The 18,444-nt window shown below is 40.8% G+C and overlaps 2 protein-coding genes across 8 annotated transcripts; one reads left to right on the top strand and one right to left on the bottom strand.

Moving 5' to 3' along the window:
- Nucleotides 1-640: 640 nt before the first annotated feature.
- leng9 (leukocyte receptor cluster (LRC) member 9) lies at nt 641-12,141 on the bottom strand. 6 transcript variants are annotated; one of them, XM_037784906.1, is made up of 8 exons: nt 12,021-12,141; nt 8,730-8,890; nt 5,466-5,559; nt 4,499-4,623; nt 4,073-4,399; nt 3,725-3,971; nt 2,580-2,703; nt 641-2,488 (listed from the first exon to the last, which is right to left on the bottom strand). In XM_037784906.1, exons 2-8 carry the CDS (start codon nt 8,878-8,880, stop codon nt 1,823-1,825), a joined length of 1,734 nt encoding a protein of 577 aa, XP_037640834.1. In that variant the 5' UTR covers nt 8,881-8,890; nt 12,021-12,141; the 3' UTR covers nt 641-1,822. The 6 variants fall into 6 exon arrangements, with proteins under 6 accessions (XP_037640834.1, XP_037640832.1, XP_037640833.1 ...); XM_037784904.1 differs by lacking the exon at nt 12,021-12,141 and adding an exon at nt 9,176-9,528; XM_037784905.1 differs by lacking the exon at nt 12,021-12,141 and adding an exon at nt 9,058-9,528.
- Nucleotides 9,865-18,376, top strand: flcn (folliculin). 2 transcript variants are annotated; one of them, XM_037784910.1, is made up of 12 exons: nt 9,865-10,164; nt 10,805-11,017; nt 11,213-11,371; nt 11,480-11,701; nt 11,794-11,960; nt 12,058-12,149; nt 14,089-14,252; nt 14,702-14,815; nt 16,111-16,234; nt 16,367-16,492; nt 17,030-17,132; nt 17,757-18,376. In XM_037784910.1, the coding sequence occupies exons 2-12, from the start codon at nt 10,805-10,807 to the stop codon at nt 17,962-17,964; spliced, it is 1,692 nt and encodes a 563-aa protein (XP_037640838.1). In that variant the 5' UTR covers nt 9,865-10,164; the 3' UTR covers nt 17,965-18,376. The 2 variants fall into 2 exon arrangements, with proteins under 2 accessions (XP_037640838.1, XP_037640840.1); XM_037784912.1 differs by having other exon boundaries at nt 9,866-10,164; nt 11,213-11,359.
- Nucleotides 18,377-18,444: the final 68 nt, after the last annotated feature.

Below are 18,444 nucleotides of genomic sequence, written 5' to 3' on the forward strand. Positions count from 1 at the left end.
AGCTATTTCCATGTGTCCCCTTCAGGGCCTGAAGGCAGATTTGACACAACTCCAGCAGGTGAAGTTTACACTAGGGCTGCAACTAATGATTAGTTTCACTGTTGATTATTCTGTTGATTAGTTGTTTGGTCTATAAAATGTTAGAAAATGGGGAAAAATGTTGAGTGTTTCCCAAAGCCCAAGACGACGTCCTTAAATGTCTTGTTTTGTCCACAATTCAAAGATATTCCGTTTACTGCCATAGAGGAGTAAAGAAACCAGAAAATATTCACTTTTACGAAGCTAGAATTTAGACTTTTTTTTTGTTAAAAAACTACTCAAACAAATTAATTTATTATCAAAATAGTTGGTCAATTAATTTAATAGTTTACAACTAATCAATTAATCGATTAATTATAAATGCAGCTCCAGTTTACACTGACAGTTTTTCATGATTCATACTGTGGGTTTCATTTTGACTAGGGCTGCAGCTAATGTTATTATTGTGATTATGGGAATGGGGATGAAATCACTGTATAATGCATCAGATTTCAAGTATTGGATGTTTTTATACGTTGTCCCTGTCATATAAACTTGCAAATAAAAGTAAATCTGATTATTTTCTCAATTTTATAATTAACTTTGATCAATAATATTGTAGAAAATTGTAAAAACAAAAAAAGTAAAAAAAAACCAACACAATTTCCTAAAGTCCTGAAGGTCATGTCTTCAAAATGCCTCTTTGGTTTAACCAACAGTAAAAAAAAAAAAAAAAAAGCAAAAAAAATTACTCATAACATAAAACGAAGTAAAGCAGCAGGTCCACAATGGAGAAGTTAGAACACCGGCATTGATTTTCTGTTAATGGACTGATCGATTAATTGACTAATCATATAAGTTAGAATTTTGAAAGATGTTTTATTTGGCAATTATGGGTTTTATAGTGTATTTCTAATGCATTTTAATGAACGAAAGGCAAAAAATAACTATATTATATCACAAAAAATAGCCTTTAAGTTAGGACTGCCCCCTCTTAGTCCATTAGTTTTGTTTTGGTCTCAGTCAACTAAGATTTATTTAGCCGAATTAGTCTTTTTGTTATGTTTTTTCATGCTGAATGACTTATTTTTTAAGAAACTTATGAGCACATCTCTGGTAAACACAAGATTTAAAGTGGTGCTTTTGTGTGATTCTTTGTGAAGAAACTCAGTTTTACAGATCTGTCGATTAAATCAACTAAGCGATTAGTCGACAAAATTGAGTGTTTGTCAGATTTCTTTGGTCGAGGACAGCCATACTTGAAGTAAAATGAATATACTACTGTTTCTCCGTCTTTAGTATTTATATTCTTCTGTTCAGGCAGGCAAAGTAAACAACTTTACTTTTAGAACGTTCTGGATGTATTATATCAGCTTGCATTATCCTTAGCAGACTACATTCATTTCTCTCATCTTGCAATATCAATAGGACATATAATGTAAGCCCTTAACGGATTAAAATGCATTCATTAGAGGAAAATACATACATTATTTAATCATATTGTAATTTAAGTGCAGTGGGACCATTGTATCCTTTTGCATCTGAATACAGTTTAGTATAATTAGACAGTGTGTTTGCTGTTGTGCTAAGCTAATTTTACTCCCTTTAGGCCTTCATATAAAATTGTCTTTCACCCAATTATAATTAAAAGTGCATCTTATTTGATTATCATTAAAAGTGCATCTTATCTGAATTAACTTAACTTAAAACTTAAAACAGACATGAGATTTGATTGATAAGGTATTACACTCATTGTGTTGACATACATGTATGTAGTGTGTGTTTAAGTGAAATGGCCCTTCTATCATCGAAGACTTACTGTGCACAAGGTCTCAAAAAAACCATCCACTTTGGAACCGCCCATGGCACAAAGGTGTAAGGTGTTTACTGGCAGACGGCCAAAATTTAAACCCTTCCCCACCTTTAGGTCCCCCACCCCTTCAAAGATCCTGTTCCCCTCGTTGCCCTCTACCTTAGCCAGTGTCAGGTGGTAGCGCGGGTTGTAGGAGTCCTTGTGGAGCCAGCCCTCCTTCATGTAGGCCTCCTGCAGGACACAGTTGAGCTCCTGGAGGTGGATCTGAGCCTGTGGGCTCAGGTACAGCACCTTCCCATTGAAATGCTTCAGCTTCACAGGGAAGGTCAGAGCCACCGGCGGGTTGCGATCCAAATGGGCGAATCGTCGGAGGATCTCCCCTGCGGCGGCTACCTCAGCTGGGCCGGACAAATTCAGGAGGCACATGGTGATGTGAAGGCTGGCGGCGGTCTGCCAGTGAGGGGCAGAGGAGGGCAGAAGGGCGCTGATCTCCTCCTGCAGCTGCTGGAAACTGGAGAGGATAGCGGGAGTGTTGGCCTTGAAGGTGATGAAGTGAGTGGGTCGTTTTTTAGCAGGGCGAACACCACCGCGCCTCTCCTCTCTCTGCTCCAGAGGTGCTGATGGTTTCTGGCTGATGTTCAGGGCTCCGAGATCACTCTGTGTGTAACGCAGGAGATAATCAGTGTTTAACATGAACTGTAATAGCAGAGCATGTCTGTATTTCAGGGCGAGTAGTGCTGTTACCCACCGAAGCATCTTCATTGCCTTCCCAGCTCTCTTGACATTCTGCCAAATTCTCTTCCTCAACCTCCTCTTCTACGCTTGCTCCGTCTTTTTGGGATGAGGACATTTGGTCTGTTGAAGCCTCAGGTCTAAAATCCAAACAAGTAGAATGAAGAAAAATGATTTAAGAGGCAGGGGCCAGTTGCATAAACTTAGTTTAAGACTAGTCTTAGCCTTAGATTGTCAGGTTAGACTTAATATTAAGACTTAATTTGAGGTAGGAAAGTTATCCACCTCTCCCCCTGGCTAAGCCTGAGGACAAAGCTTTGTTGCTATGGCAACAATTTCTTAGACTTAGAAGGTCAGTTAGATATGTACTGTTATCCATTACTTTTAGCTAACCTTTAGCTAACTATTTAAACTGTTTATCCATTACTTTTAGCAAACAATTATCTGTCTATAGTAAGTCTGACTTAAAGTTATATTTAAGACAAAGACTAGGTCTATTTTCATGAAACTGGCCCCAGGAGAGTATATTGCAAGATTGCTTTCCAAGTCACACAACATACAATTTCTTAAATGTAAAATGTTATGTCTTATGGACACAGTGAAATAAAAAAAATATATAAATTTTCCATTTCCCTCTAATCGTGTCATTGTGTTAATTGCTCAGTTATCTGTTGTTAAATACAAAATATATGTTAAAAAAATCTAATTAAAAAGAAAACATTTTTGACTATTTTAATCTAAAATTGCAATAGCACAACACTAAGCCACGCACACTGGAGCAACCCAATCTAATTGACCATTTTCCCAATTAATCGTTTTGTCTATAAAATGTCAGAAAATTGTGACAAATTCCTGTTTGAATTCCCCACAGTCCAAGGGGACATCTTTAAATGTCTTTTTTTGTCCAACCAACAGTTTACTATCATCTACGACAGAGAAACTTACCATTAGATTCTGTCAATAATCGACTAATTGTTGCGGCTCTATTCTGTTTCACTTGGAAATACGTCACATTGCAAAAGCTAAAGATGCTCTAACTTCCGTTCCACTGTGACTTGAGTTGGCTTTTTTCTTTGAACAAACTGAGTATAGAACATGCAGACAGTTGTGTGCAGGAGTTGTTATCTGTTCTCAGTTAAATTTAAAGGATGAACTCCTAACCTCGTTGCTGCCTCCTCCACAACACATGTTCCTCGTGATTCCTGTTGTTCCTGAGAAATGTTCCCTTGACACTCTGGAGCTGGTGGTGTTGAGTCAGGGGTGTGAGTGTTCATCTCACTCTGCTTCTCTTCCTCCAGATGTGTGCTCTCAGTATGAGCACTCTCTTCCTGCAGGTGCAGACTGACGGCAGGTGGCTGCTCTTCTGTTGTTTTAAGGCCGTCTTGTTGCTGCTCTTCTGTGTTCATTTCTTGTGAAACAAATGGTTATATTTGGTCAGCGTGAAATCTGTAGAGTAGTTTGTATCTGGTTGTATGTAAGGTCAGGTAGCAATAAAGGGTGCTCTCTTACCCTTTACTTCCTCCTCCCCTCCAAAGGGGGGAGCCAGAGATTGACCGGTGGAGCCAAACACCCTGTCAGTCCTGCTGTGGCGGTCCCAGACGCGGTGCCCTCTGTAGGTGAAGTACTGGATCCTGTGTCTGGGCAGGGCCAGCTCAGAGGTGTAATCACAGTCGCAGGGGTCGGTGTCCCAGTTAAATTCATTGAAGGGACGCTCCAGCACACCAAGGAAGCGATCCACATACCCCACTACAAATTCTGATCCATCCACCGGCGGGTCCCACAGGATCCGAGAGATGACGTCATCTGCTGTGCGCATGCGAGGCTTTTTGTACACCTCTGCGGGAGAGTAAGATGTAACTGAAAGTGTTAAAACACGTTAATGTGCAGACAAAAGTGGCCTCATGTTGTCATTCATCAGATGATATGTGGAGTGACCTTTCGCCTCGTATTTTGGCTTTGCTGCTTTGTTCACTTTCTTCTTGTATTTTTCCGTCTTTTCTCCATCCTGTTTGTCATCCTGGTCAGGTGACACAGCCACTGAATCATCTACTGATGGGTTACTAAGACAAGAGACGAAGAATGAAAAAAATGTCAGAATATACATGTAGAGCATGACAGATGGAAAAAAAAATGCTCTTGATCGTTAATTCCATTTGACACAGATGAACCCTCATGTAGCATACTGAACTGTGAACAGCACCCATATTAGTCATGGCTAAGTATCAGTGTCTGTTTGGAGTGCAATACGGGCAATGATTGAGCAATAGAAATAACAAATAAACACAATATATGTCTCAATTTCCAAAAAGACACTTTGCAGATAGAGCTTTAGCATTCACACAGCAATCAAATTAATACTAGTAGTTGAGCTACAATGATTTTCAACCTCTTTAGTTTTTAAAAATAAATTAAAAAAAACACTTTTGAAGAATTAGCTGTAACCAGGGGGAGCTTAGCAATATGTTGTTAATGGATAGGTTCATATTTTTCCAAATCCGTAAAACAGTACTCACATGCCCACATGTACATTGAAAGAGTTAACTAATTGGTGGCTGACATTGTTGCAGAATAAGGACTTTAGATTTTGTCCCCCGTCACTTATACTGAAATTGCTTTAAGAAGGATCTTTTGGGCACCAGTATGGACAGAAGCAACAATTACAGCGACCAATATTACTTTCAGTGTGCATAGGGGCATGTGAGTATTGTTGTAAAATAGGATTAAAAAAAATGTGAACCTATCCTTTAACATTCAGACGGCCATCTGCTAGCCGCCCTGGTGCCACGATAATTTGCCAACCCATTTAGTGTTACTAAAAATAAATTATGTACATGTCAGGAATCTATCTAGAAAATTAAATTAAATTCTGGTGAGTTTGCTGAACAAGGTAAAGCGAGCAGACCTGTGAGAGAAACGACATCTGTGGCCAAAATGACACTTTCCCATCAGGAAAAACCGGCAGACGTCGACTCCCTTCTCATCCCGTTCTGCTGACTCTGCCAATGATAGAGCGACACGGAGTCAAAGACAGAGTGAAAGAATGAAGAATGAAAGTAAGCAGGACAGACGTCTAATAAAACTGTAATGAAAGCCTGTAATGAAAGTGCGCGACCTCTCAATATGGACTCTGCATTGACGGCTACAGTGACGGCAAAATAGAAGAGCAGATTTTGCCCAAAGAAGCCCCAGGTGATACCAGCAGTCTTTGTTCAGGTGATTAAATGTTTTGGGATGCTTTCCCTATAATTCTCCACCAATATGTTGAGGTTCTCTCTCAGGTAAAGAGTAAAGAGTTTGGCAGTGGAAGAGAGAGGATACAGGTACACAGGAAAGTACACGCTGCCAGTTTATAGCTGATGTCACTAACACTGAAAATACCTAAAATAGCAGGATGTTCTCAGATTAGAGTGTTAGTGACCGTTTACTTAAGCCAGCAGGCTGGATAAATGAAAATATTATTATACAGTATTAAGTGAAAGTCATACATGGAGCATGGTTTCTGCTGCGTGTGTTTTCAATACATGGTTGAGTTGTGTCTCCTATATGAGCCTCCATGTCACAGAGATATGTACATAAATGGTAAATGTACAGGCGTCAGGAAATATGATCCCCCCCAATCACCTGCCCTCAAATTTTAAATTTACTAGATTCCCTCTGATCCTTATCTTAAGCAGGTCTGATATAAATAAGTGATTAATCCCCAAGAGGAAAACCTGCAGTGGAAAAAATGATGTGTATTTCCTCTCCGATACACTTCCAGACTATAACTCATGTGACAGGTGGCCCAAGAAGACTAAATGTCAGCCAAGTAGTTGGGCCGCTTGCCTGTAAACTCAAAACACATACCACACACCCTGCACCGCTATTTCCAGATCGCAGAGCTGGATGTGACTCACAACCCAAATCCTTTAATTATTAGCTGTAATATCTTCCTTCCCACGTAGACTGGTTGGCACAAGTTGCCCAGGTCATGGGAGAGAAGATGAGCAGTACTTCAACTGCTTCCAAGACCTCCGTAAAGCAGACTGGAAGTGACGGGATAAAATAGTAACCATGAAAAAAATGTCTCCTTGGAAAGTTTGTGAGATTTGAGCCCAGTGATACAGCACGGCTCTTGACTCACTTCCTGATCCTCTGACACATTTCCAGCACATCCGCCCGGGATGATGACATAAACAGGCTGTCTGTCATTAATACAGTGGTCTTCTTTTAAAAGTAAGAGGAGCCAGCCACATGATAACATAGTAAGTACTTACCAGAAATCAAATTGAAATCACAGAAACACAGAAATGTGTCAGAGACTGTGGAATTTGATTGCAGAGTTGGTTACTTGGTAAAGATCCAGACTGATTTCAGTCATATGAGTTACTCACAGGTCTATACTGTAGACAGGGTCTGAAATGAACCTTTTTCCTCACCTGCTACAATGGCAGGTCACTGAACATTTCTACCGGCCACTCGTGTTTTTTGTCTGCCACTTCTGAAATCTAGGTAGAATGCTTTAAAACTGTAAACACTGAGTCAGAGGTACCAGACTGTAGAATTATGGAATATATCATGTAACCATAATCCATGACTATATTTGGTAACACTTAATTTTACAGGTCCGCAAATTTCATGGTAATAAGGTGATAATTAGCCAGTTACCTATTTGAAATTTCTTTGGAATTACTGCCAAATTACCCCAATATTTACCTCAAAATGCATCGAATATTACTTTATTATAAACATAATTTAATCATTATATGCTCAAATAGTATATAATGGTTAAGATAGGGCCCTTAGGCTTGAGAAGAGGCTGCTCTTCATCGGAGGTGGAAAACCAAAACTAATAGAAGACACTTCTGATCAGGCACAAACCTCACCATTGTGTGACTTATTGTCTACACAAATGTAACCTGGTAGCTGATGTCATGATTAAGGGAGTTTTTTTTTAAGAAAGTTCAAAGAAGTTATTTGCTAATTATTATCTATTTACCAGCAGACATGGAAATAAAGCAAAACAATTTACTTTGTATTCTTTTCCTGGAAATGTATTAAATAAATTACCAGCTATTGAGAAATAGCGGACCTGTAAAATGAAGTGTTACCATATATATTTAATTTAGGCTTTAGAATTGCTTTTTAAAAATGGTATTTCTTAAAGGGACTGTTTGTATCTTCTTACGCGTATAAATCACCCGGGTCAGTTTCCCATGCGCGCTCACATATGCGCGCTCGCATGTGGCTACGCTGTTCAGACTCAGAAGTTCTATCTAGTGAAGCCCACCTTTTAAACAGTGTTGTTGTCGTCTCTGACCGGGTGCCGGTGTCTCCCCTGTTCCCTTCGACCGCGGTCGGGAGGCTGAAGCAGGAAAAGCCGACACTAGGATCCGCATTGATTCATGGAGAGACCTTCGTCCTTCGTCTGGTCAGCTAACATTACTGCCAAGCAGGTGAAATATAGAGTGATATTGTGGTTTTAGCTGACGTGTGTCGCCTCACTGTGTTGAGCGATGCTCGTTCATGTCTATGTAGAGCGAGCAAGCGTGAGCCTGACGCTGACTTTCGTTGACTTAACGGCCACAGGTGTCGCTGTTAACAAGCAATTCTGAAAGTTACAAACAGTCCCTTTAATATAAGGAAAACCTGTCTGCCATGGTGGCAGGTGACCGGAAATGTTCACCTGCCACAGCCAACATTGACCCTGTATTTGGCAGGTGGCGGGTGCTAATTTCATTCCCTGACTGTAGATAATAGTCTTTTCAATATGTGATATCGACTTATATTGACATATAATGTCTCAAATGAAGTTAGTATCCTTTGGTGACTCATTTAACAAACACAGGTACTGTGTCTCAGGGTGACTCACCTGCTGTGGCTCTCAGGGTGTATTTGTCACAGTGAGGCTCAGCAGGCTTTAGAATTGCTTTTTAAAAATAATATTTCTTAATATAAGGAAAACCTGTCTGCCATGGTGGCAGGTGAGCTGAAATTTTCACCTGTCACAGCCAACATTTACCCTGTTATTTGGCAGGTGACAGGTGCTAATTTCATACCCTGACTGTAGATAATAGTCTTTTCAATACATTATATTGACTTATATTGACATATAATGTCTCAAATGAAGTTAGTAGCCTTCAGAGACCCATTTAACAAACAGGTAGTGTTTCTCAGAGTGACTCACCTGCTGTGGGTTTCAGGGTGTCTTTGTCACATTGAGGCTCAGAGGGGACCCCTGCCTCTGCCTCTGGAGTGGGTGTGTCAGTCAAATGTGTCCCCTCATCTCTCTGGTCCTCTGGGGGAACTGAGGACACTCCTAATCCGTCTGATGCCATGCTCAGGAATCTATGATTTAAAAAAAGGCAACGTTACTTCAAAAAGGCGTCTGTCTGCTGTGTCACTGTGTGTTTGCTGCTGTACTTGTTTAACTTGAAGGGAGTGACACAAATAACAACCGGAAACTCCTAAAACTGGAATATTGAGCTCTCAACTAATGCGGAAGTGTTGGTTACCGTTAAAAAAAACATCAAAATGAACTCCTGTAAAGAAAGAAAATAATATGAAATAAATTAAAGGAAATAATCGCCATATTTAGATAATATACAATACAAACAAGTCTTTAAAAATCACCTAGAAGATATTTCAACCGAGGGCGCACAGATTCTGACTTTTTACCGTCCTTTGACCCTGTCTGTTATCGCGCAGGGAATCATGGGTAATGAAGTTTTAAATGTTTTTCGTCGATACATGCCTTTATGGAAGCATTATTATAAAAACCTGATACTTGCAAATAAATCAGTTGTTTGTTGGGCTTTCTTATCGCTTTAAAAAATAATCGGAAAATTTTCATCTTAACCGAGGGAGCACAGATTCTGACTTTTTTTTTTACCGCCCTTTGACCCTGTTCGTTAGCGCGCAGGGAATCATGGGTAATGCAGTTTTATATGTTATTAGTCTATAAATGCCTTTATATAACGCTTCCACAAAGGCATTTCTCGACGAATAATATATAAAACTCTATTACCCATGTTTCCCTGCGCGATAACAACACGTCTTTAAATATTTCAACCGAGGGAGCTCAGACTTTTTTACCGCCCTTTGACCCTGTTTGTTACGGCGCGGGGAATCATGGGTAATGCAGTTTTACATGTTATTCGTCGAGAAATCCCTTTATGGAAGCATTATATAAAAAGCCTGATACTCGCAAATAAATAAGTTGTTTGTTGGGCTGTCTTATCACATAAAAAAAAATAATCGAGACATTTTCTATCTCAACGGTTAAAATTGCAGCTAACAAGCTAACAAGCTAACTGCCATACGTCATTTTGTGCTCGGAGCGCGTGACTGTGCGTCATGTGACAGGCTCTGTTGTTGTCAGCTAGCAGCAGCTGCACAGACTGAGAGACAACAGGACAAGAAAAGTGTAGAAAACCTCAATCTGAGACACTGAGAACTATGGGTTTTTGATTATCTGAAGAAATGAAGGATTGAGTTTGTTTTATATCACTATTTTAATATGCTGCTTTTCATATAACGGTTTTTTTACGTTGCAACCAATGAATGTTGTGAAGTAGCATTGAGCTCCAGTCATTTGTTGTTAACTTGTCTCTCTGCTGAAGGTAAGACTATCTGATATTATCAGCTGTAATGAACATCTCTTAAAGGTCCCATATTATAAAAAAGTGAGATTTTCATGTTTTTTTTTATTATATAGCAGGCTTTACTTCTATATAAATACTGTGAAAGTATCGAAACACTCAATCCACAGGGAAATACACACAACCAATATTCAGAAACTCTGCATTTGAAACAAGCTGTCAGGATTTCTGTGCATTTGTGATGTCACGAATATACAATATTTAGACCCTTTACACAGATTTAAACGTAAACTATCTAAATGTGTCCCAGTTTATTCCTGGTTGCAGTGTATGTGAATGACATCAGCTGACAGGAAGTACACATGGACCCAAGTTGTTGCCTAGCAAAGCAATTCTGTTGCAATTTCGTCGCAATTCGCTAAAACAGAGCGTTTCAGACAGAGGGTAAATAAAGGCATATTCAGACAGACAGTACGAGGAAAATAAAGTTTTTTTTTAACATTACAGCATGTAAACATGTTCTAGTAGAAACACAAAATACAAGTATGATCCTAAAAATGAGCATAATATGGGACCTTTAACCCTAGTGTAACCCAAATGTCAGTGATAACCATATTCAGCACAATAAACATTTGAAAAAACGTGTTATCTCCCTTTTCAGATGAATGCTCTGGTTGCTCTGTGTCACTTCTGTGAGCTCCATGGCCCTCGGACGTTATTTTGCACCGAGGCACTGCACCCTCCATCCCCATCCCCTTCATCCCAGACAGGTGCCCCAGTGCCTGGGGACAGGGACCGAGATGGTGACCGTGAAGGTGAAGGCCTGACCATGAGAGCCAACAGCTCGGCCACACAGAGGGGAGAAATGTGTGAGGTGAGGGGCAGAGCAACATGTTGAGGAGAGGATGTCAGCTCACCCTGAGCTTATCAGAAACTTGCGTCCATTTTAACTGAACTACCCTTTTTCTCCTCACACCACATTATAAAACTCTAACGTTCTGGTTTGCAGGTTAGTCTATAGTTTTGCCATCTGTCTCAAAGCACTAATTCTCCTCTTCTTGCCTCATAGGGATGTCGATCTCTTCCTGCATCTCACCCAGGCTTTGTGAGCGTCGATGACGAAACAGGCATACGCTTCCTGAGCCACCAGCATCCCAGACAGCCTCAGCTATTCAGCGTGGTCCGCCAGGCCTGCGTACGCAGCCTCAGCTGTGAGGTAAACAGTGACGTACGTCTGCATGTATGTATGTGTGTGTGAGTCACACATCTGATGTACTAAATAAACGTCTGTCGCCACATGTACTTCTATCTATTTTCTCTCTGTCTGTTCCATCAGGTGTGTCCTGGCCGTGAAGGGCCAATTTTCTTTGGAGATGAGCAACATGGTTTTGTGTTCTCACACACCTTTTTTATCAAAGACAGCCTGGCCAGGGGCTTCCAGCGCTGGTACAGTATCGTCATGGTAGCAATGGACAGGATCTACCTTATCAACTCCTGGCCTTTCCTGTTACGCCACCTCAGACTCACTATACAGAGCCTGCAAAGCACAGCCCTCAAGGTAGGGTGACACAACATGCCTTTATTCAGTTTACTACTTATTCCACAGGTACGTATCTATTAGTAATGTCTTGATACTGTTCTCTCCATCAGGTGTTTGACAATGAACAAGGAGTTTGTCCCCAGCGAGCGGCGAGGATGAACAGTGTCTTCTCACCTGCAGTTTTCCCACACCAAAGGAGTGGCAACGCAGCCCGATCACTTACTTCTCTTACCCAGCATCCCAATCTCTGGGCCAGCCTGCACTCCTCCTTTAGCTGGTGAGTTGATACACTGTCGGCCCAACTGTGATATAAAAGCCGTTGTCCGTAATGGCTTACCTTGACGTGTGGATTCGTGTTCTCACATCTCCCCCAGGCTGCTGAAGGCGTGTGGTTGTCGGCTGACAGAGAAGCTGCTGGAGGGAGCCCCCACTGAGGACACACTGGTGCTCATAGAGAGACAGACAGGTAGTCACATTGTCCTTGATTAAACAGGAGGATTTTTATGCCTCCGCAATATCTCAAGAACGCATGGTGGGAATTTCTTTAAATTTGGCACAAACATCCATTTAGACTCAAGGATGAACTGATTTGATTTTGGTGTGTCATAGGTCAAGGTCACTGTGACCTCACGTCTGTGCCATTTTTGTGATATCTCAGGAACAACTTGAGCTAATCTCTTCAAATTTGGCACAAACATCCACTTGGACTCAAGGATGAACTGATGAGATTTTGGTGGTCCATACCTCAAGAATTCAAGCACTAACTAGAATGGCCCTCGGAGAGCGCAGACTTCCGCCCCCCTCTCCATTCAGCTTGCGCCATCATCCACATGTATTTTTGTTTAAGATGAGATCAGCTGTAAGCAGTGCAGCGTCATAAAACACTTCATACAAACTGGACAGAAACAAAATAAAACTCAACTAAACCGTCGTCGTTACTCTTTCCAACAATCACCAAGTGTGCTTTGGTCGAACTCAACTGTAATTTCACAGAGTTTAATGTGAAAAAACGCAGAATCTACAGGTGTCGCCCCCTTCCCTCCACCCCCCGCTCTCTCTCTGTCCCTCTCTCTGCAGGCAGAAGGAAAGAGGATGGGTGAAGCGTCATGAACGCGTCATCAATTACACTGCGCATGTCTTAAAGCCTGTGGTGTTAATGCACAGGCTGAGCAGAGTTATTAAAAAAAGTTCCCGAAGCCGGATCATGATCCGGATTGCCACCAAAAATGTATTGTTCATTGTGCCACACCCCACCCCTCCAAAAAATTTCATTCAAATCCATAGCGGACTTTTGGAGTAATCCTCCAAACGGACAAACCAACAAACAAACAAACCAACGCCGGTGAAAACATAACCTCCTTCCTAGGCCTTCGGCCTTGGCGGATGTAATTATGACAATTTCACAGAAATATCTAACAGGATAAAATGATGAAGTGATGACATTTTGGGCAGATATGGATGTAAACTGCAGCTTGACAGGTTGGCGGAGGCATACAACCGTGAGGCGGTAATTGTTGTTTTAACTTAACTTTTGTATTTACCCATCTAACATCCGTTCAAGCCTGTGACTGGGTAAAATATGTCCAGTGACATGAAACGTATCACAAAAAGGAAGATCATTTACCTTGGCAATGCTTCAACATGTCTCACCTTCCAGTCAAGGTTTGGCGTCCTGCTGGGGGATGATATCAGCAGAAGTCATGTGTTTGCACACCGTGTAATAGTTTCATCACCAGTCTGAAGAGTCTCCTCTAAAAGTGTGATTCACTGGGTCAGTCAGTATGCCAGACGCTCTGGCCAGAAAAAAAACAGGGTCATTAGTTGAGCCATTGTACTCAAAACATTGCCTTTCCAGAAAGTGTTTACACAATTATTAGTCAAGATTTAGAAAGTGATTAAAAGATTAACAGAGATATTTCCGGGTCCGGCGCGGCTCTTAGGTTGTGAAATTTTAATACCTTGTTCCCTTTTGTTAATATTGTAAGGACACACACTTTATTTCTGTAGCACCTATCATTTATTAATAAATACACATGAAATAGAACACAATGAAATAATTACATCATCAATATTAAGCAATATTGAAGCAATAAAAATAAGTTTATTTTCTTTTTTTAATGTACAGACTCATTCCCCTTGATACTTCAGAGGAAGCTGTTTCATCTTGTGCTTGCTCGGAAATCTATTAATATTGTTATTAGTCATTGGTGAGATTGTACACTGTTGATTTTAGTTTGGAAATATGATCATGTGCACATCACACTCTATTTATGGAGTGTGACATACAGTATAACCAGCCCTTTGTGAAACTTTCATGTGGAATTTCCCCCGAATTGGTAGTTGGCTTGAAAAACATTTGATCATTGTTATTTCTGTTTTTATGTTAATTCTCTGGTTTCCAAAAGAGCAAGAGGAGGAAATGAGCTGCTGGGAGGGAGCAGAAGGAAGCGTTTCTACGTCACAGCGGCACCAGTTGGAGAGTGAGCTTGCCCTCGACTTCCTGTGTGACGTTACCAAATTAGATGAATTACCTGGCCCAAAGTTTAGGTCCCTGAGGCATCTGAGACAGGTAAACTTTTGGGTACTTTTTCAGCTCTTCATTTTGTTGTGCAGAAAAGTGAAAAAGAAACCTCAACCTTCGACTACAACAAACAGTTCTTGCAATAATTTATAGTTTTATGGTACGTTTGAGTTAATGACTATTAAAGGAACAGTGTGTAACATTTAGGGGGTCTATTAGCAGAAATGTGAATAAATTATTAAATATTTACTGTTTTCATTAGTGTTTAATCACCGGAAAAGAATAATTGTTGTGTTTTCGTTAGCTTATAATGAGCCTTTCATATCTATATAGGGAGCGGGTCCTCTTCACAGTTAGTTGAAATCTGCAACCACATCACTAGATGTCACCAAATCCTACACACTGTACCTTTTTAAAGAAGTTAATTCACTTTTTTACATTAGCTCACGTAACGCATCTGTGAGCTGTTGTATGTTACAGTTTGATTTGCTCTGCAGGTTCTCGGGGCTGCTGAGTTTCGTCAGCTAGTGTGGCACGTGCTCATGGGAAATCAGGTCATATGGAGAGGCGCAGACCCCGGGCTCATCCAGTCAGTTTTTACTGTGCTCAAGGTAGTTCACTCTACTGCTGCTGCTGCATCCCTTTCTGCGTCGTTAGGAGAGATATGATGATGTGGGTAAATATCAATTAGGACAAGTGATAACACCTGTGAGGGTCCTCATTAGTTGATCCATTAGTATAAGTTAAATCCAGTGTAGTATAACACAGTTGTAACCCTAAAAATCATGTAACACTTAAGTTTCATGCTGTTAAGGTTGAGAAGTACTTGTGAAATACCTTCTTACATAACCATATTTGATGTGATACAAACTTATTGTAATGGATTGGGTTTCAGTTATATCACCACAAAGATATTTTTTATCCATTAATTTTCTTTTATCTAACTTCCAATTCTTTCCTGAGGACATGTTATTATATCAGCTAGCATTACACGCCTTAAAATTGTCTCTGCCTGTACACGCTCCCCTGACATTTCTATGCAGGTCACACAAACGAGACGGAGCATGTAACTGTTTTCAGTACACGATTAATGTTCCTTTTTACTGTGGAGAGATATTTGAGTGTACGTTTTGTTTGTGATCGCTTTGATATTGTTTTGTAATTGCACGTTTTATGCTACATTCCAGGTGTTTTTAACAGCAGACACTTTGACTTGATTGTGGAAAAATCACAGGTGTTACTAATAACATTAACGATGGCTCTGTTCTATTCAAGTGTTCCAGTAAACCATGACGGTGTGACACTGAGGCAGCATGAATAATACCTGAAACTGAAGCAGCTAAATGCAGTTCAGCAATCATTAATATTATTATTTACTAGGGCTATCAATCGATTAAAATATTGAATCGCGATTAATCGCATGATTGTCCATAGTTAATGCGATTAATCACACATTTATCTGTACTTTAAAGGGAGGTTTATCAAGTATGTAATACTCTTATCAACATGGGAGTGGGTGGTACTGCATTTAGCATAAAAACTATGCTGAAATCATAACATGGTAAACTGCAGCCCAACAGGCAACAACAGCTGTCAGTGTGTCAGTGTGCTGACTTGACTATGACTTGCCCCAAACTGCATGTGATTATCATAAAGTGGGCATGTCTGTAAAGGGGAGACTCGTGGGTACCCATAGAACCCATTTTCATTCACATATCTTGAGGTCAGAGGTCAAAGGACCTCTTTGAAAACGTACAAAGGCTGAATTTGCGTTTTTGCACTTTGACAGCCCCATTATGAGCTTTTCCCACTGTGACATATCAAACTGTCTTCTGTGAATAACTGAGTGGGCGAACAGATGACAAACCATGTTTATAATCTGAATCTCTGTCCTGTTTCCCATCAGTCTTTGCTCCCAGTGGGCTGTGTGCGTTCGGTGCCATACAGTGCTCAGTATGAGGAGGCCTACAAATGCAACTTCCTGGGTCTCAGCCCAGATGTGCCTGTTCCAACGCACGTCAGCTCCTCAGGTACAAGAGCGGTCTGTAGACTCACACTATGATAGATTACCATATGAAACCTCCTCAAAGACAACTGCTGTTACAAGTTGTCGGCTTGTACATGCAGGTGTTGATTTTGCCTTCCTTTTCTTTGTCCTGTAGAGTTTTCAGTGCTGGTGGATGTCGGTTCAGAGAGAAGCTGTCAGATGTCGGCAGTGGGCGAAGACGATATCGCCTCACTTTATCAGTTCAACATCAGCAGTGCCAACACACAGCCCACAGACAGGGGTGAGCGTGCATACCTGAAGCTATAAATAATCACTGTATGTTTGATGCCACTCTCAATGTCAGAAAATACAAAGTCCTTTGCCTCTTGGTTAAACCTCAAAAGTGCATGTCTATGCCCACGCTGCGCTGACTTAAACAAATTAATTATAATTGATCACAGAAAATATTTTGGAAATTTTCGATCATCATTTGGATGTGAATCTGCATCGTGGTGGGTTATGTGGGCCAGATTTATTTTTCGTTTAAGTAAGAACAGAGGTGGATGTTAAAATAGTAAAGATGTTGAGACATGTCCCGTTCCACCATCTGGATCCAAATCAAAACCTGATTTGTTTCTTGGCCCACCGCCTTTAACTTTCTACCAGCTTTCATTCAAAGCTGCTCTGTCAACAAGTTTTTGAGATAACATATGGACAGCAGGGACTAAAAACACAACCTCGTTATTTAAGGTGGCGTGTGAAACATGTGAAGGCCAACTATAGAATAACAGATCATCCAATTAACTGTCAGACAATCTTTGTCCTCTTTTTTTTCCAGGTCCCACGTTATTGAACAAGCTTGAGGTGGCTCTGTCTAATGAGAACTTGTCTGTGGACGTCGTATCTCACTGCCTGTTGTGTCTGAAGGAAGAGTGGATGAAGTGAGTAGAATTCATTCAGTCTAGAAGATCACCTGGGTTTAAAGGGATTGTTGTATGACGTACTTATCCATAGTCAGTGTATTACCTACAGTAGATGACGGTCAGCACACCCCCAGTTTGGATAAACAGACAGGAGTTACCGCACAGGAGCAAAGCAATGTACTGCTGTGGATGGGGTCGGCAGCAAAACATATTTTAATCACCTAAAGAAAGACCACCTTAACAAAATCAATATCAGTTTAAGTGTACGCCATATTTTGAATATTTTCAACAGTTTACCTTGCCGTGAGACAGCTACACAGTCTGTTTCCGACAGGGAACTGAAGCCGTTATCTATGCTCCCGAGCAACCAGACTCAATTGAAAAAAAAGAAGTAATTTTACCTTGCAGAACATAGGAGCTGGTCTACCGCTGCCTTGATTTGGTTAGTTCAGATTCACCAAAGTCACACAATAGCACAAACAAACTAACGGATTCTGCTTCTCCAAACTGGGGGGCGTGCCAACTGTCGTCTACTGTAGGTAATACACTGACTATGAATAAGTACCTCATACAACCCCACTTCAAAACACCCCAACTATCCCTTTTAAGTAAGAGTCTCATGGCTGATTCTCTCTCTTTCAGTAAAGTAAAAGTGTTGTTCAAGTTCTCCAAAGTGGACGGGCGAGGGCGGGAGGACACCCAAAAGGTTCTGGCCCTCCTTGGTGCCACGGGGCCCGGCGAGGAGGACAACGTCAGACTGCTCAAGTTCTGGATGACTGGACTCAGCAAAACCTACAAGAGTCATTTAATGACAGCCGTCCGAGGAGGGGAGAGGAGCCCCAGCCAGTGACAAAGAGGAGGAGGAGGAGGAGGAGGTAGAGGGGGTGAAATAAAGGGAGCTGAAAAGAGGGGGAAAATACTAATGAAGGGTAAGTGAAAGCAAGAATCATGAATCATCATCAGTTTTGAGAACTGTTTGGGACTTTCAGTGGAATGAAAGAGGAATGTGAATGGATGACAAAATGCTTGGCTCATCCATTATTGTTTTTTTTAAGTAATGAGAAATGTACTGTTCCTAACCCTGATTATTATCCTGCACAGATTAACACATTCGGTCAGTTCAGATAATGTATGAGGGCTTTTGTTTATCAAAGGGAATTGTTATATAATAAGACCTAAGTTTAACTTATTACAAACAGACTTTGCACTTTGTTTACTCTTTTTCTGATGTTTTAAAATGAAATAAATTAATATGAACGTCACTCTGACATCCTTTTTATTTGAATTCCACAATTGGCTCCATCTTGTGGTGAACTGGGAGACTAAAGAG

Source organism: Sebastes umbrosus, chromosome 11 (assembly GCF_015220745.1).
Source record: "Sebastes umbrosus isolate fSebUmb1 chromosome 11, fSebUmb1.pri, whole genome shotgun sequence".
NCBI lineage: Eukaryota > Metazoa > Chordata > Actinopteri > Perciformes > Sebastidae > Sebastes > Sebastes umbrosus.

Excerpts from the sequence above, each read along its gene's own strand:
- leng9 (XM_037784906.1), bottom strand. The coding sequence starts at position 8,880 with ATGGCATCAGACGGATTAGGAGTGTCCTCAGTTCCCCCAGAGGACCAG. Across the intron at positions 3,972-4,072 it reads AGGGGAGGAGGAAGTAAAGG|AAATGAACACAGAAGAGCAG; the intron begins GTAAGAGAGCAC and ends TTGTTTCACAAG. Across the intron at positions 2,704-3,724 it reads GTGGAGGAGGCAGCAACGAG|ACCTGAGGCTTCAACAGACC; the intron begins GTTAGGAGTTCA and ends TTTGGATTTTAG.
- flcn (XM_037784910.1), top strand. The coding sequence starts at position 10,805 with ATGAATGCTCTGGTTGCTCTGTGTCACTTCTGTGAGCTCCATGGCCCT. Across the intron at positions 16,493-17,029 it reads CACACAGCCCACAGACAGGG|GTCCCACGTTATTGAACAAG; the intron begins GTGAGCGTGCAT and ends TTTTTTTTCCAG. Across the intron at positions 17,133-17,756 it reads CTGAAGGAAGAGTGGATGAA|TAAAGTAAAAGTGTTGTTCA; the intron begins GTGAGTAGAATT and ends TCTCTCTTTCAG.